Genomic DNA, 16,479 nt, shown 5'->3' with positions numbered 1-16,479 from the left:
ACCATCGGCCTCTTTTGGATATGCACGATAACGTTTTCAAGTAAAGTTGTTTCAACATTTGCATTCCATTCAAAGCGTTGACAATGCGTAGTATAGTTTGATTTGGTCTACTTCCCCCTTCAATTCACGTAGGGAAACTTTAGTACATCTTCCGGCTGCAAGTGCTCACATTTTATGAGTCTAAAGTCTGCTTTAGGTGGAGAACAAAAATTGCTTCAAGAGCTGTTCCTTTTTGTACAATAACAACTGTATTCACCATCCAAGTTTGCATTTAACTCAGGACCATGAAGCTGATCATCCTGAATGATTATGACCAAGTTGGTGAGTGGGCTGCCAAGTACATCAGGAATAAAATCATTAACTTCAACCCTGGACCAGACAGATTCTTCATTTTAGGACTCCCCACAGGTAAGCAAGTTGTTGATTCTACAGTGCACGCCCTCCTTTCATTTGTACAATTAATGTTGCACTCATAATAATTATCTCAAATGTGTCTGAATAAAGACATCAACATTGATTTATTTGACCTGTAAAACTACAGATATTTTGTTGAAAAAGCAATGCATATTAACCATAACTATTCCCCATTGTACACCCCAGGAGGTACTCCTCTGGGATGCTATAAAAAGCTGATTGAGTTTTATAAGAAAGGAGAGATCTCTTTCAAGTATGTCAAAACGTTCAACATGGATGAGTATGTGGGTACGCTTCACCTTTACAATACTTCTCTATTTCACCTTCTATTTCTACACCATACTGTATCAACATTCTCACAGCATGAGAAGCCATACAAAACTGTGATCCCTGTTTTTTTTTAATCATGCAGGTATTCCTAGGAATCACCCAGAGAGCTACCATTCCTTCATGTGGAATAATCTCTTCAAGCACATTGACATCAAATCGGAGAACACCCATATTCTGGATGGCAACGCCGCCAACCTTGTAGAGGAGTGTGATTCCTTTGAGGAGAAGATCAAAGCAGCTGGAGGAATTGACCTCTTTGTTGGAGGTAGGTAGGATAACAGTGATGATGTCAAATGACACAATAGCAACTGCTCAATCAAACAGGCAGACACACCCATGCTAGATTTAAATTATAAGTTTATAGTCTTGTTATAACAGATATCTCATTGTTGCATCATAAAATATGTTTTTGTATTGTGTGGCACATACTTTTTCAAAGACATAGTTGAAGAAGCTAAGAAACACCACAAGCACAAACCAGTTCAGGAAACAACACATAGAAAAATAAATACCAAAATCCAACAAATGTAACCCACCCTGTCTGTCAGGTATTGGACCGGATGGCCACATTGCCTTCAACGAGCCAGGCTCCAGTCTATTGTCCAGGACCAGAGTGAAGACCCTGGCTCAGGACACCATCCTGGCCAACGCACGCTTCTTTGACGGAGATCTGTCTAAAGTACCCACCATGGCTCTGACTGTGGGAGTGGCCACTGTCATGGATGCCAGAGAGGTAGAGATGATTTCAAGATGTCTGTCTCTGCCTTCTGTTTCTGGTCTGTCTTCTCTTGTAACTTATTTTGCATGGACAACTGGTCCCATTACAACTCCTATACTTATTAAATGATTATATAATGAGGCTGTAACCCAAATCCTTTTACTGCTACTTTATTGTAACAATGTAATACCAGTCTATAGCAATGTAATGACAGTCTATAACCATCTAATAACAGTTTATAGGATGATAATAACACATTATCTCCTTAATGTCTCCAGGTCATGATTCTCATCACGGGAGCACACAAAGCATTTGCCCTGTACAAGGCCATAGAGGAAGGGGTGAACCACATGTGGACAGTGTCATCCTTTCAGCAGCACCCTCAGACTGTGTTTGTGTGTGACGAGGATGCTACCCTGGAACTGAGGGTTAAAACTGTCAAGTACTTCCGAGGTGAGGGTCTACTTACTTACTAAAGGACTTGGTCCTCACAGTTCATTTCCTTCTTGTGCTGCTTGCATGGCTTATGAACTAGTGCTTCATCAGTTTCCAAATTCATTGTGTTTTGTTTTATTAATTGGCCTGGGAGGGATCAATTATTTTCTTAAATTAAAACATAATTGTGAATAAAGTGGAAATCTGACTCACTTAACCTATTGTTATTTCTCCTACAGGGATGATGCATGTGCACAACAAGTTGGTGAATCCACTGCCTCCCAAGTAAGATGAGGGAGTTACAAAAACATCTGGAAACCTGCAATAACCAAGAGAACTGATGTGTACTCTCCTGGATATGACAGCCGCCAAGGGTGGATGATCAATTGTGTGTGTTGTACTGTGGTTTATGTAACATAATAGTAAACCTACTATGTAATACATTTATCTTAGATAGAACATAAGCCAGTGTGATGTGACATCACTGACAATTCAGGTTTCTTAGCTACATTGTTAAATTTTATACAAACTTGACTTTGAATGTATTTCAATGAGAGTTATTTGAATAAAATAACTTTGAGAATGAATCTGTATTTGTTACATATTCGTTTCATTGTGCTTTGATGATTCGGCAAGTCGTGAGATTGTTGCTGTCTACGATTATCCTGACAGTTCCGCTGGGTCACATGACAGTGCAAAGGGAGGAACAACACACCCGACTTGTGAGGAAGAGGAGATGGCGGAGCTGTGCTAGTTTCGAGTGTTAGCGTACAGTATCAATATTATATACGGCTCACAGTTTGACAAACAAGTGATCATTTTCAAACACTCAACTTCCATCCAGGATGACCGAGCAAATCAGCAACGTTAGATATCAGGAGGTACGTTTATTTTAAATTTTTATGACAACCCAATAAAATTATCTAACAGCTAACGTTAGCTAGCCAGGAATGGAAAACGAAACGGCGACTGTTATGACTTCGGTCCAGTTTAGCAAACGTTATAGCTCAATATGTCTTGAAAATGTAACTTGACAGTTTGGGTAACAAGTTAGCTTGCTACTTCGTTTATGGTGGTTAAGTGTAGCTAACTAGCTAAATTTAAAAGGACGGGCCACAGGCCCATTTGTTAAATGTCCAACACTCATTGGCCATTGCAAGGCTTATCCGTGGAATATGTTGTTGTGAACATAAACGAAGTACCTACCAGTATTTAGATTAACTAGCTAGTTAGCTACCACAATCATAGTGATATTGAAATGTATCAAGATTGCACAAGAACCCACTACTATCGCTAGCTAGTAGGTAGGCCTACATTAATTGCTAGTTGTAGACAGTCAATCTGAGACTAATACCAGAGAGGTATAACACAAAACATGATAAATTAGCCAGTTTACTCGCCTAAATATAATGAAATAACTTTTTTTTCCTAGACGAACTTGAAATGGTCATGGTCAAATTGATTGAACAACCGAAAACGCATCCAGTGTCTTAAGTATTTATTCCCTTTTTTTCCACATTGTAACAAAAAAAGTGGGATTAAAAATGATTTAACAGTCAATGTTGGTCAGTAATCTACACAAAATACTCTGTCAAAGTGGAAGAAAAATTCTAACATTTTATAAAAAATAAAACATCTTGATTAGATAAATATTAAACCTACTGAGTCAATAGATGTTAGAATTACCTTTGGCAGTGATTAGTTGTTAGTGGTGTTAGTCTTTCTGGGTAAATCTATAAGAGTTTTGCACACCTGGATTGTACAATATTTGCACACTAGTATTACAAAAAATATTCAAGCTCTAACAAGTTGGTCATAGATCATTTCTTGGCGGCCATTTTCAAGTCTTGCCATAGATTTTCAAGAATATTTAAGTCAACTGTAACTAGGCCACTGGGGAACATTCAATGTCATCATGTTAAGCAACTCCAGTGTATATTTGGCCTTGTGTTTTAGGTTATTGTCTTGCTGAAAGGTGAATTTGTCTCCCAGTGTCTGTCGGAAAGCAGATTGAACCAGATTTTCCTGGAGGATTTTGTCTGTCCTTAGCTCTATTCTGTTTATTTTTAGCATTAACTCCCTAGTCCTTGCCGATGACAAGGCTACCCATAACATGTTACAGCCACCACCATACTTGAAAATATGAAAAGTGGTACTCAGTAATGTGTTGTTGGATTTGCCCCAAACATAACGCTTTGTATTCAGGACATAAAGTTCATTTGTTGGCCATTTTTCTTTTTGCCATTTTTGCCTACTTTCGTGCCTTATTGCAAACAGGATGCATGTTTTGGAATATTTTTTTTTCTTCCTGTACAGGCTTCCTTCTTTTTGCTCTGTCATTTAAGTTAGTATTGTTGATCAAAACCCAGTTTTCTCCTATCACAGCCATTAAACTCTGTAACCATGAGCCTTCCTCTCCGGTAACTGAGTTAGGAAGGACGTCTGTATCTTTGTAGTGACTGGGTGTATTGATACACCATCCAAAGTGTAATTAATTACTTCACCATGCTCAAAGGGATATTCAATATCTGCATCTTTTTTTTAAATGATTGTTTACCCTTCTACCAATAGGTGCCATTTGTGAGGCATTGTAAAATCTCCCTGGTCTTTGTGGTTGAATCTGTGAAATTCAATGCTCGACTGAGGGACCTTACAATTATCTGTATGTGTGGGCTACAGAGATGGAGGTAGTTATTCACAAATCATGTTAAACACCATTATTGCGCACAGTGAGGACATGCAACTTATTATCTACTTGTTAAGCCAATGTTTACTCCTAAACTTATTTAGGCTTGCTATAACAAAGAGTTTGAATACTTATTGACTGAAGACATTAAAGCTTTTCCTTTTGAAATAATTTGGAAAAACAAAATTACACTTTGACATTAAGGGGTTGACATTAAGGGGTAGGCCAGTAACAGAAAATCTCAATTTAATCATCCATTTTAAATTCAGTCTGTAACACAACAAAATGTGGAAAAAGTCAATGGCTTTGAATACTTTCTGAAGGCACTCGTATCTATATTTAGTTTTCCTAATGAACCAGATAAATCTGTAGTTATTTCTGGTTGTTTATCAAAGTTAGCTGGCTAACTCATTGATATTTCTGGTTGTTTATCAAAGTTAGCTGGCTAACTCATTGATCTTGCTTCGTAGGATTCCCCTCGGGTATCAAAGGTTCCTGTCATGTCACTGATGGGGTGTTGCCAGTCAATTTGTCTCACTAGGAAATAGATGAAAGATTATATCAAATCAAAATGTATTGGTCACATGCACGTGTTTAGCAGATGTTATTGCGGGTGTAGCGAAATGCTTGTGTTTCTTGTGCAGTAATATCTAACAATTTCACAACATATACCTAATACACACACATCTAAGGAATGGAATTAAGAATATATAAATATATGGACGAGCAATGTCAGAGCAGCATAGACTAAGATACAGTATATACAGTATATACCTTAGCCAAATACATTTAAACTCAGTTTTTAACAAAACTGACATTTAATCCTAGTAAAAATTACCTGTCTTAGGTCAGTTAGGATCACCACTTTATTTTAAGAATGTGAATTGTCAGAATAATAGTGGAGAGAATTATTTATTTCAGCTTTTATTTCTTTCACCACATTCCCAGTGGGTCAGAAGTTTACATGCACTCAATTAGTATTTGGTAGCATTGCCTTTTAAATTGTTTAACTTGGGTCAAATGTTTTGGGTAGCGTTCCACAAGCTTCCCAAAATAAGTTAGGTGAATTTTGGCCCATTCCTCCTGACAGAGCTGATGTAACGGAGTCAGGTTTGTAGGCCTCCTTGCACGCACACGCCTTTACAGTTCTGCCCAAACATTTTCTATATGATTGAGGTCAGGGCTTTGTGATGGCCACTCCAATACCCTGACTTTGTTGTCCTTAAGCCATTTTGCCACAACTTTGGAAGTATGATTGGGGTCATTGTCCATTTGGAAGACCCATTTGCGACCAAGCTTTAACTTCCTGACTGATGTCTAGAGATGTTGCTTCAATATATCCACATCATTTTCCTGCATCATGATGCCATCTATTTTGTGCACCAGTCCCTCTTGCAGCACAACATGATGCTGCCACCCCCGTGCTTCATGGTTGGGATGGTGTTCTTCGGCTTGCAAGCTTCCCCCTTTTTCCTCCAAACATAACGATGGTCATTATGGTCATTAACGATGTCAATTATAGGACTCGTTTTACTGTGGATATAGATACTTTTGTACCTGTTTCCTCCAGCATCTTCACAAGGTCCTTTGCTGCTGTAATGGGATTGATTTGCACTTTTCGCACCAAAGTACGTTCATCTCTAGTAGAGGTCGACCGATTATGATTTTTCGACGCCGATACCGTTTATTGGAGGGCCAAAAAAAAAGCCGATACCGATTAATCGGCCGATTTATTATGTTTTTTTTATATATATATATATATATATACACACACACACACACACACACACAGCTCTGAAGTGACAACGATACTGAAGAGTCTGCTTAGGAGACAAATACTCTCAACTGTTTGAATAATAAAAATAGAGTTTAAGTTACCTGTGATGAATGCTGAAAACAAAAACTGTAATTTCTATATGCAGGAAATCCTATTTTAATAATGGGCATGGTAAGAATTGACTACCAAAGTGCGAGTCATAATTCCCATGACACCTTCTAGCAAAATCTGAAAAGTGGTTCCTTCATTTATTCCATAGGATATTTTTAGATTAACTTAAAATAAGGTCTGTGTTTGGTTTAGGCTTACACCACCTTGCCAATTTTATAACTGTGTAGATATCCATAGGATATAACTCTGATCAATATATTTTTTTTTTGTAGAGTGGATTTATGAAAATATGTTGAGAAACGTTACCTAGTGAGATTTACACGGGTATCAAAACGCCGAGGCGGTTTAAGCACAAAACACAGACCTTATTTGAAGTAGATCAAGACGTTCTCTATGGAAGACATGAACGGTAAAATAACGAAGGAACCCCTTTCAAGTTCAGCCGCAAGTTATTACAGGAATTATGACGCGTCAACTATTTCTCTCTAAACCATATACCTTTGACTATTACGAGCCTGCTGCTGCCTACCACCGCTCAGTCAGACTGCTCTATCAAACATCAAATCATAGACTTAACTATAATATAATAAACCTTAGTTTCCGGATTTGACCATATTAATGATCTATCATCTCGAAAACATTATTCTTTCAGTGACATACGGAACCGTTCCGTATTTTATCTAACGGGTGGCATCCATAAGTCTAAATATTCCTGTTACATCGCACAACCTACAATGTTATTTCATAGTAACGTAAAATTCTGGCAAATTAGTTCGCAACGAGCCAGATTTTGTATACCCTGATTCTGCGTGCAACGAACGCAAGAGAACTGACACAATTTCACCTGGTTAATATTGCCTGCTAACCTGGATTTCTTTTAGCCAAATATGCAGGTTTAAAAATATATACTTCTGTGTATTGATTTTAAGAAAGGCATTGATGTTTATGGTTAGGTACAGTCGTGCAACGATTGTGTTTTTTTTTTGCAAATGCGCTTTTGTTAAATCATCCCCGTTTGGCGAAGTCGGCTGTCTTTGTTAGGAAGAAATAGTCTTCACAGTTCGCAACAAGCCAGGCGGCCCAAACTGCTGCATATACCCTGACTCTGTTTGCAAGAGAAGTGACACATTTTCCCTAGTTAAAAGAAATTCATGTTAGCAGGCAATATTAACTAAATATGCAGGTTTAAAAATATATACTTGTGTATTGATTTTAAGAAAGACATTGATGTTTATGGTTAGGTACACGTCGGAGCAAAGACAGTCCTTTTTCGCGAATGCGCACCACATCGATTATATGCAAAGCAGGATAGGCTAGATAAACTAGTAATATCATCAACCATGTGTAGTTAACTAGTGTTTATGATTGATTGTTTTTTTATAAGATAAGTTTAATGCTAGCTAGCAACTTACCTTTGGCAACGTAAAGCAGGTGGTTCGAGCGTTGGGCTAGTTAACGTAAGGTTGCATCCCCAAGCTGACAAGGTAAAAATCTGTCGTTCTGCCCCTGAACAAGGCAGTTCCTAGGCCGTCATTGAAAATAAGAATGTGTTCTTGAACTGACTTGCCTAGTTAAATAAAGGTAAAAAAAAAAAAATCGGCAAATCGGTGGCCAAAAATACCGATTACCGATTGTTATGAAAACTTGAAATCGGCCCTAATTAATCGGCCATTCCGATTAATCGGTCGACCTCTAATCTCTAGGAGACAGAACGCGTCTCCTTCCGGAGCGGTATGACGGCTGCGTGGTCCCATGGTGTTTATACTTGCGTACTATTGTTTGTACAGATGAACGTGGTACCTTCAGGCATTTGGAAATTGCTCCCAAGGATGAACCAGAATTTTCTTCTGTGGTCTTGGCTGATTTCTTTTTATTTTCCCATGATGTCAAGCAAAGAGGCACTGAGTTTGAAGGTAGGCCTTGTAATACATCCACAGGTACACCTCCAATTGACTCAAATGATGTCAATTAGCCTATTGGAAGCTTCGAAAGCCATGACATAATTTCTGGGAATTTTCCAAGCTGTTTAAAGGCACAGTCAACTTAGTGTATGTAAACTTCTGACCCACTGGAATTGTGATACAGTGAATTATAAGTGAAGTAATCTGTCTGAAACAATTGTTGGAAAAATTACTTGTCTTGCTCAAAGTAGATGTCCTAACCGACTTGCCAAAACTATAGTTTGTTGACAAGAAATTTGTGGAGTGGTTGAAAAATGAGTTTTAATGACTCCAGCCTGTGTATGTAAACTTCCAACTTCAACTGTACATATGAGATGAGTAATGCAAAATATGTAAACATTATTAAAGTGGCTAGTGTTTCATTTATTAAAGTGGCCAGTGATTTCAAGTCTATGTATATAGGCTGCAGCCTCTCTAATGTGCTAGTGATGGCTATTTAACAGTCTGAAGGCCTTGAGATAGAAGCTGTTTTCAGTCTCTCAGTCCCAGCTTTGATGCACCTGTACTGGCCTCGCCTTCTGGATGATTGTGGTGTGAACAGGCAGTGGCTCGGGTGGTTGTTGTCCTTGATGATCTTTTTGGCCTTCCTGTGACATCGGGGGCTGTAGGTTTCCTGGAGGGAAGGTAGTTTTCCCCCAGTGATGCATTGGGCAGACAGCACCACCCTCTGGAGAGCCCTTCAGTTGAGGGCGGTGCAGTTGCCGTACCAGGCGGTGATACGGCCAGACAGGATGCTCTCAATTGTACATCTGTACAAGTTTGTGGGGGTTTTAGGAGGTGCTGTTGCGCCGCTTTCACCACACTGTGGGTGGACCATTTTAGTTTGTCAGTGATGTGTGCTGGGGAACTTGAATCTTTCCGCCTTCTCCACTGTGGTCCCGTCGATGTGGATAGGGGGTGCTCCCTCTGCTCTTTCCTGAAGTCCAGGATCATCTTCTTTTGTTGAGTGAGAGGTTATTTACCTGGTACCACACTCCCAGGGTCCTCACCTCCTCCCTGAAGGCTGTCTCGTCATTGTTGGTAATCAGGCCTACTACTGTTGTGGCGTCTGCAAACTTGATGATTGAGTTGGAGGCGTGCGTGTCCACACAGTCATGTGTGAACAGGGAGTACAGGAGGGGGCTGAGCACGCATCCTTGTGGGGCCCCAGTGTTGAAGATCAGTGGAGTTGTTGTTTCCTACATTCACCACCTAGGGGTGGCCCGTCAGGAAGCCCAGGACCCAGTTGCACATGGCGTGGTTCAGACCCAGGGCCTCAAGCTCAGTGATGAGCTTGGAGGGTACTATGGTGTTGAATGCTAAGCTGTAGTCAATTAACAGCATTACATAGGTATTCCTCTTGGCAAGATGGGTTAGGGCAGTGCGATCGCGATTGTGTCGTCTGTGGCTCTATTGGGGCGGTAAGCAAATTTAAGTGGGTCTAGGGTGACAGGTAAGGGGGAGGTGATATGATCCTTGACTAGTCTCTCAAAGCACTTCATGATGACAGACGTGAGTGCTACGGGGCAGTAGTCATTTAGTTCAGTTACCTTTGATTTCTTGGGTACAGGAACAATGGTGGCCATCTTGAAGAATGTGGGGACAGCAGACTGGGATAGGGAGAGATTGAATATGTCCGTAAACACACCCGCCAGCTGGTCTGTGCATGCTCTGAGGACGTGGCTAGGGATGCCGTCTGGGCCGGCAGCCTTGCGAGGGTTAACAAATTTAAATGTCTTACTCACGTCGGCCACGGAGAAGGAGAGCACATAGTCCTTGGTAGCGGCCGCGTCGGTGGCACTGTATTAACCTCAAAGTGGGCAAAGAAGGTGTTGAGTTTGTCTGGAAGCAAGATGTCGGTGTCCGTGACGTGGCTGGTTTTCCTTTTTGCAGTCCGTGATTGTCTGTAGACGCTGCCACATAAGTCTCGTGTCTGAGCCATTGAATTGTGACTCCACTTTGTCTCTACACTGACGTTTTGCCTGTTTGATAGCCTTACAGAGGGAATAACTACACTGTTTATATTCTGCTTTGTTTCCAATCAACTTGCCATGGTTAAATGCGGTGGTTCTTGCTTTTCAGTTACCACATTAATTCATTTTTTGGTATAAGCACAGAAGCAGCTAGATAAATTACTCTCTCAGCATTGGTCACAGACAGAATAGTGCAACAGCAGCATCATCCCACTGACCGTTTGTGTGTGTGTGTTGCTCTGGCCCGTTCCTTCAGCTGTTGAATGAGGAGGAGCCAGCAGCAGCCCAGCCCCCCCAGGAGGAAGCAGCTGTCCTGGATGCTCCCCCCCCGTACAGCAGCATCTCCGCTGCCAACGCAGGTAATTGTCCTCTGTCCATCCATAGCACTACACACAGTAACTGGCAAAATATTGACTAATCTCATATGACAATGGGGGTGGAGGACCATTGCAGATGCAAGTCAGGATATTGTTCTCGGTGTCTCTAGTGCTCAAAAGGAAAGGCTACGGTACAAAGCTGTGGTGTTGGGTGGTCTCTCAACATTCATCTTGCTACTAGCCATCACTAATGTGCTGTGTCACGCATGTTTTAGTTTTCTGCACCTTTCCATTTCCCTTCCAGCGTTCTTTGACTACAAGGAGGATGCAGGCAGGTTCCCCAACCCCCCGTCCTACAACGTGGCTACCACACTGCCCTCCTATGATGAAGCAGAGAGGACCAAAGCAGAGACCGGCGTCCCTCTGGTCCCTGGCAGGGTCATGGTATGTCTGTCCTCCTTTCACAGAGATATTCATTGATTGAGTTATTTTTCATTGAGAGCCTTCCTCCTCAACAAACATGTTTGGACCATCATCATTTGAAGATGTTTGACAACCGAAACATACATTTCCTATTTCTCCCTTCAGGAGGATGAGTTTGACGATGCTGACCAGCTGCGGATAGGGAACGATGGCATCTTCATGCTCACCTTCTTCAGTAAGTCTTCTCTGTTTCCTGTACAGTGTAGGGATTGTTATGGGTGGACAATGCCTGTCTGTATCTCATGCCTACACTAAACAAATCAACTAAATAAGTCAAGCCAGGGATTTGTCCAACCGGTTCATAAGGAGGATGTTTGTGATTTTAGAAAAGCTGTTGTATAATCTTCCACAAAGCATCATGGTCTATGTGTGGTGAACAGCAAGCATGTTAACTGATGTGCAACTTCCTCATTAGTGGTCTATGATTGATTGGTTAATTGATTGATTGTCCTCTCTTTTCTCCAGTGGCATTCCTGTTCAATTGGATTGGTTTCTTCCTGTCCTTCTGTCTGACCACTTCTGCAGCCGGCCGCTACGGAGCCATCTCTGGGTTTGGCCTGTCTCTCATCAAATGGGTTCTCATAGTCAGGGTAAGATCAACACACGCAACCTTACAAGGTAGGGGTGGTATACAGAAGATGGCCCTATTTGGTAAAATACCAAGTCCATATTATGGCAAAAACAGCGCAAAGAGAAACGACAATCCATCATTACTTTATTTGTGCAGTCACAAAAACCATCAAGCGCTAAGATGAAACTGGGTCTCTTTTGGACCGCCACAGGAATGGAAGACCCAGAGTAACCTCTGCTGCAGAGGATAAGTTCATTAGAGTTACCAGCCTCAGAAATTGAGAGTTCAGTTAACAGACATATCTCAACATCAACTGTTCAGAGGAGACTGCGTGAATCAGGCCTTCATGGTTGAATTGCTGCAGAGAAACTACTAAAGGACACCAACAATAAGAAGAGACTTGCTTGGGCCAAGAAACATGAGCAATGGACATTAGACCGGTGGAAATCTGTCCTTTGGTCTGATGAGTCCAAATTAGAGATTTTTGGTTTCAACCGCCGTGTCTTTGTCAGACACCGAGTAGGTGAACGGATGCTCTCTGCATGTGTTGTTCCCACCGTGAAGCATGGAGGAAGAGGTGTGATGGTGTCGGGGTGCTTTGCTGGTGACACTGCCAGTGATTTATTTAGAATTCAAGGCACACTTACCCAGCATTCTGCAGCGATACTCCATCCCATCTTTTTTGCTCTTAGTGGGATTATCATTTGTTTTTCAACAGGACAATGACCCAACACACCTCCAGGCTGTGTAAGGGCTATTTTACCAAGAAGGAGAGTGATGGAGTGCTGCATCAGATGACCTGTCCTCCACAATTACCCGACCTTAACCCAATTGAGATGGTTTGGTATGAGTTGGACTGCAGAGTGAAGGAAAAGCAGCCAAGTGCTCAGCATATGGGAACTCCTTCAAGACTGTTGGAAAAGCATTCCAGGTGAAGCTGGTTAAGAGTACCAAGAGTGTGCAAAGCTGTCATCAAGGCAAAGGGTGGATACTTTGAAGAATCTAAAAGATATTTAGATTTTCTTTTAACACTTTTTGGTTATTAAATGATTCCATTTGTGTTATTTCATAGTTTTGATGTCTTCACTATTATTCTACAATGTAGAAAATAGTAAAAAATTAAGAAAAACCCTTGAATGAACAGGTGTGCCCAAACTTTTGACTGGTATTATATATATATTTGCCTTCATTATCTTCCCCTAACCTTACCACCCTTCCCCTAACCTTACCACCCCTCCCCTAATTGGAGTAAACTAATGGACAACAACACTTAGGCTTCTACTTCCAGCTTATACATACAATATACAGTGCATTTGGAAAGTATTCTGACCCCTTCCCTTTTTCCACATTTTGTTACGTTACAGCCTTATTCTAAAATAGATAAAATAAAATATTGTTGAGGCACAGATCTAGAGAAGGGTACCAAAAAATGTCTGCAACATTGGTCCCCTAGAACACAGTGGCCTCCATCATTCTTAAGGGGAGAAGGGCCTTGGTCAGGGAGGTGACCAGGAACCCGATGGTCACTCTTGCAGAGTTTGTCTGTGGAGATGGGAGAACCTTCTAGAAGGACAGTCATCTCTGCAGCACTTCACCAATCAGGACTTTATGGTAGAGTGGCCAAACTGAAGCCACTCCTCAGTAAAAGGCACATGACAGCCACTTGGAGTTTACCAAAAGGCACCTAAAGGACTCTGACCATGAGAAACAAGATTGAACTCTATGACCAGAATGACAAGCGCCACGTCTGGAGGAAACCTGGCACCATCTCTACGGTGAAGTATGGTGGTGGCAATCATGCTGTGGGGATGTTTTTCGGCGGCAGAAACTGGGAGACTAGTCAGGATTGAGGGAAAGATGAACGGGGCAAAGTAGAGAGAACTTTGATGAAAACCTGCTCCAGAGCACTCAGGACCTCAGACTGGAGTCTCCAAATACAGGTGTGCCAAGCTTGTAGTGTCATACCCAAGAAGACTCAAGGCTGTAATCGCTGCCAAAGGTGCTTCAACAAAGTACTGAATACTTATGTAAATGTGATGTTTCTGATAAAAAAAAAAGAGATAAATTTGCAAAAATGTATAAACTGGTTTTGCTTTGTCATTATGGGGTATTGTGTGTAGATTTATGGGGGGGGGGGGGGAGAAACTATTGAATACATTTTAAAATAAGTCTAATGTACCAAAATGTGGAAAAAGTCAAGGGTTCTGAATACTTTCCCGAATGCACTGTACAATTTTCGTTTGTTTTTAGTTCCATCCTTTTAGTTGTACCCTCAACCCCTCTCAACTATCACTGAAGACCAAGTTCTATTTGCCATATATTTTCAAATGTACTGTGATGTTTCACAAAAGTTCTGAACCTTTCTATTCTCATAGTTTCTACAGATTATTAATTAAAGATAAATAATTTTGCAAATATTATTATTATTAATCGATTGACTATGACTTTTCAGATCACCCAGTAGTGCTATCTGCATATTTAGCTCCAGGTAAATGTGGCAGTTCTTCAGCCATTCCTGAACCTGCAACCCAAAAACCAGCTTACATATGATTTAATGATTCTCTCTCTTCACAGCTGCATCTACAGAGCTGGGACGGTTGTATCCCCATGTATAGAATTCTCACTGTGCTGCGGGGCATTCAGGCTTTTGTTCCTGCACTAAATCCTTTGGAATGCTACTGTGTGTACGACTGGTCTCCTAATGTTATTTTACTGTCTTTTGAACGTTCCAGTTTTCCACCTACTTCCCTGGCTACTTTGATGGGCAGTACTGGTTGTGGTGGGTGTTCCTGGCTTTGGGTAAGTGGAGCTTAAGTCTGAGCTCTATTTGAATGATTTAATGTGTGAAAGATGATCATGGAACGGATGCTGTTGTCTGTCTGTGACTCTCCAGGCTTCATGCTGTTTGTCAGAGGGTTCGTCAACTACTCCCGGGTTCGCAAAATGGCCGACCCTACTTACGCCACACTTCCTCGAACGAGAGTCCTGTTCATCTACTGAAGGTGAGGCTCTAATTCACACAGCATTCCTGTGTTACAGCAGAATAAGACCGTATCAAATCATAAGCCTGGTCCTTTATTAATAAATAAAATAATTAGTACTGGTAATCTACCAAATCATATTGATTCTCTTCACTCACTAGTTTCCTTCCAATGTAGTCTGCCGACTCGGTACCGGTACCCGCTGTATATAGCCTCGTTATTGTTATTTTATTGCTACTTTTTAAATATCTTTTTAACTTTAGTTTATTTGGTAAATATTTTCTTAACTCTTTCTTGAACTGCGTTGTTGGTTAAGGGCTTGTAAGTAAGCATTTCACGGTAAGGTCTACACTTGTTGTATTCGGCGCATGTGACAAATAAATGTTGATTTGATTTACATGTAAATATACCATAAACAAACATGGTCCATAGTAAACCAACCTTCCTCCTACAGAGATACTGATCTCCTCCTTTAACGTACCTCCTGTTTTACTTTTCACACAGCTGAATAAACACAACGTCCCAGGATCTGGATAAAGAATCCTGGATGTTTGAAAAGAAACATACCGACAAAAAGCAACAACTGCAGAAGTCTAAAACCAAACTACTCAAAATACCCATCACGACGCGGCAGGATGAAAAAAAATAAAAATAAATTCTTGATGAAGACAACTCTTGTAACATTCAGGAATTAAATACGTTTGTTTTATTATTCTATTTGAAAACTTCATAAATGGATTATGGTAGTCATTTTAACTATGTATTCATTAGTGGTGAATGTTAAGTGCTATTTTATATTTTTCAGTCTGTAATGTATGGGTAATGCCTTACATCGTTTGATGGTAGTGTACTAGCATGCATCTGCCCCTCAAGCCAATAGGGATCAGTCTTATTTCAGTAACACTTTATTCAAAGCCCGCCGTTATAATGCACAATAACTTGTCATAAAGCACCTATATGTTTTGTTATTAGTTCATAGTAATCATGAGATCAACCAGTTGAGGATGGATTTTTTTTTTGTCACATATGGCATTACAATAAAACATGTTTTATACATGCTTATAACAAGTAATAATGCACAATACCTGTTGGCCCCATATGAAGGGTTACCCTTATTTCTAGCCAATAGAGAGCAGAGTTCTTTGCTAAATTTTGAATCAACATGAATTATTCCTATAAGACAGAATCCTACCTTTTTATATGTGCACATACCTCAAACGTAAAGTATCGTACGTGCAGATCGGAAGGTTAAAAATGTTGTACAAGTCATGCAGTTTTATTGTTTTAGTTTAGAGAATTAACACATTCGGTATGGAAACTAACTATGATGCTATCAGAGAATTTAAGCAGCTGCACTTTTAGAAACATAGCACTAAAACCCCAGGGAGTTTCTTCCAATGGTAACTGGACATATCATCCACACAAACAACTATACATGACCAAATGGTAGTACCTGTAGTTATTGAGTGAGTATAGCGTGTTCATAAGGGTGATATGGCAATTTATAAGTGGTCTATGACCATAATAATTAGATTTAGTAAGAAGACAAGAAATTATACTCGTTGATCTTTCTCTTTTAGGCAATTGTTGGCATATTGTTAACTAAATTCTTTCAAACCTGCTCTTAACGACCCCCCCTCGTATGCCGTCCAGTCTGCTTTAAACCAGTTGTTTAGATTTCTTGCTTAGCCCTTATGTGTAATGGTACAGCTAAGATCCTAACCCAGTCCTAGTTCACACACA

The 16,479-nt window shown here is 40.5% G+C and overlaps 2 protein-coding genes across 3 annotated transcripts; both read left to right on the top strand.

The window, feature by feature from the left end:
* Positions 1-84: 84 nt before the first annotated feature.
* On the top strand, positions 85-2,484 carry LOC106612224 (glucosamine-6-phosphate deaminase 1). Its single transcript, XM_014213197.3, has 6 exons — positions 85-408; positions 601-702; positions 827-1,009; positions 1,293-1,477; positions 1,741-1,915; positions 2,137-2,484. Exons 1-6 carry the CDS (start codon positions 285-287, stop codon positions 2,184-2,186), a joined length of 819 nt encoding a protein of 272 aa, XP_014068672.2. The 5' UTR covers positions 85-284; the 3' UTR covers positions 2,187-2,484.
* Positions 2,485-2,580: 96 nt separating this feature from the next.
* On the top strand, positions 2,581-15,453 carry LOC106612225 (NEDD4 family-interacting protein 1). Of its 2 annotated transcripts, XM_014213198.3 has the most exons (8): positions 2,581-2,778; positions 10,641-10,743; positions 11,006-11,145; positions 11,290-11,359; positions 11,650-11,774; positions 14,488-14,554; positions 14,649-14,757; positions 15,241-15,453. In XM_014213198.3, exons 1-7 carry the CDS (start codon positions 2,743-2,745, stop codon positions 14,753-14,755), a joined length of 648 nt encoding a protein of 215 aa, XP_014068673.1. In that variant the 5' UTR covers positions 2,581-2,742; the 3' UTR covers positions 14,756-14,757; positions 15,241-15,453. The 2 variants fall into 2 exon arrangements, with proteins under 2 accessions (XP_014068673.1, XP_014068674.1); XM_014213199.3 differs by lacking the exon at positions 15,241-15,453 and having other exon boundaries at positions 14,649-14,761.
* Positions 15,454-16,479: the final 1,026 nt, after the last annotated feature.

This window comes from Salmo salar, chromosome 09 (assembly GCF_965601325.2).
Source record: "Salmo salar chromosome 09, fSalSal1, whole genome shotgun sequence".
Taxonomy (NCBI): domain Eukaryota; kingdom Metazoa; phylum Chordata; class Actinopteri; order Salmoniformes; family Salmonidae; genus Salmo; species Salmo salar.
The sequence above is the reverse complement of the archived record's forward strand: the minus strand, read 5'-3'. Positions and strand labels throughout refer to the sequence as shown.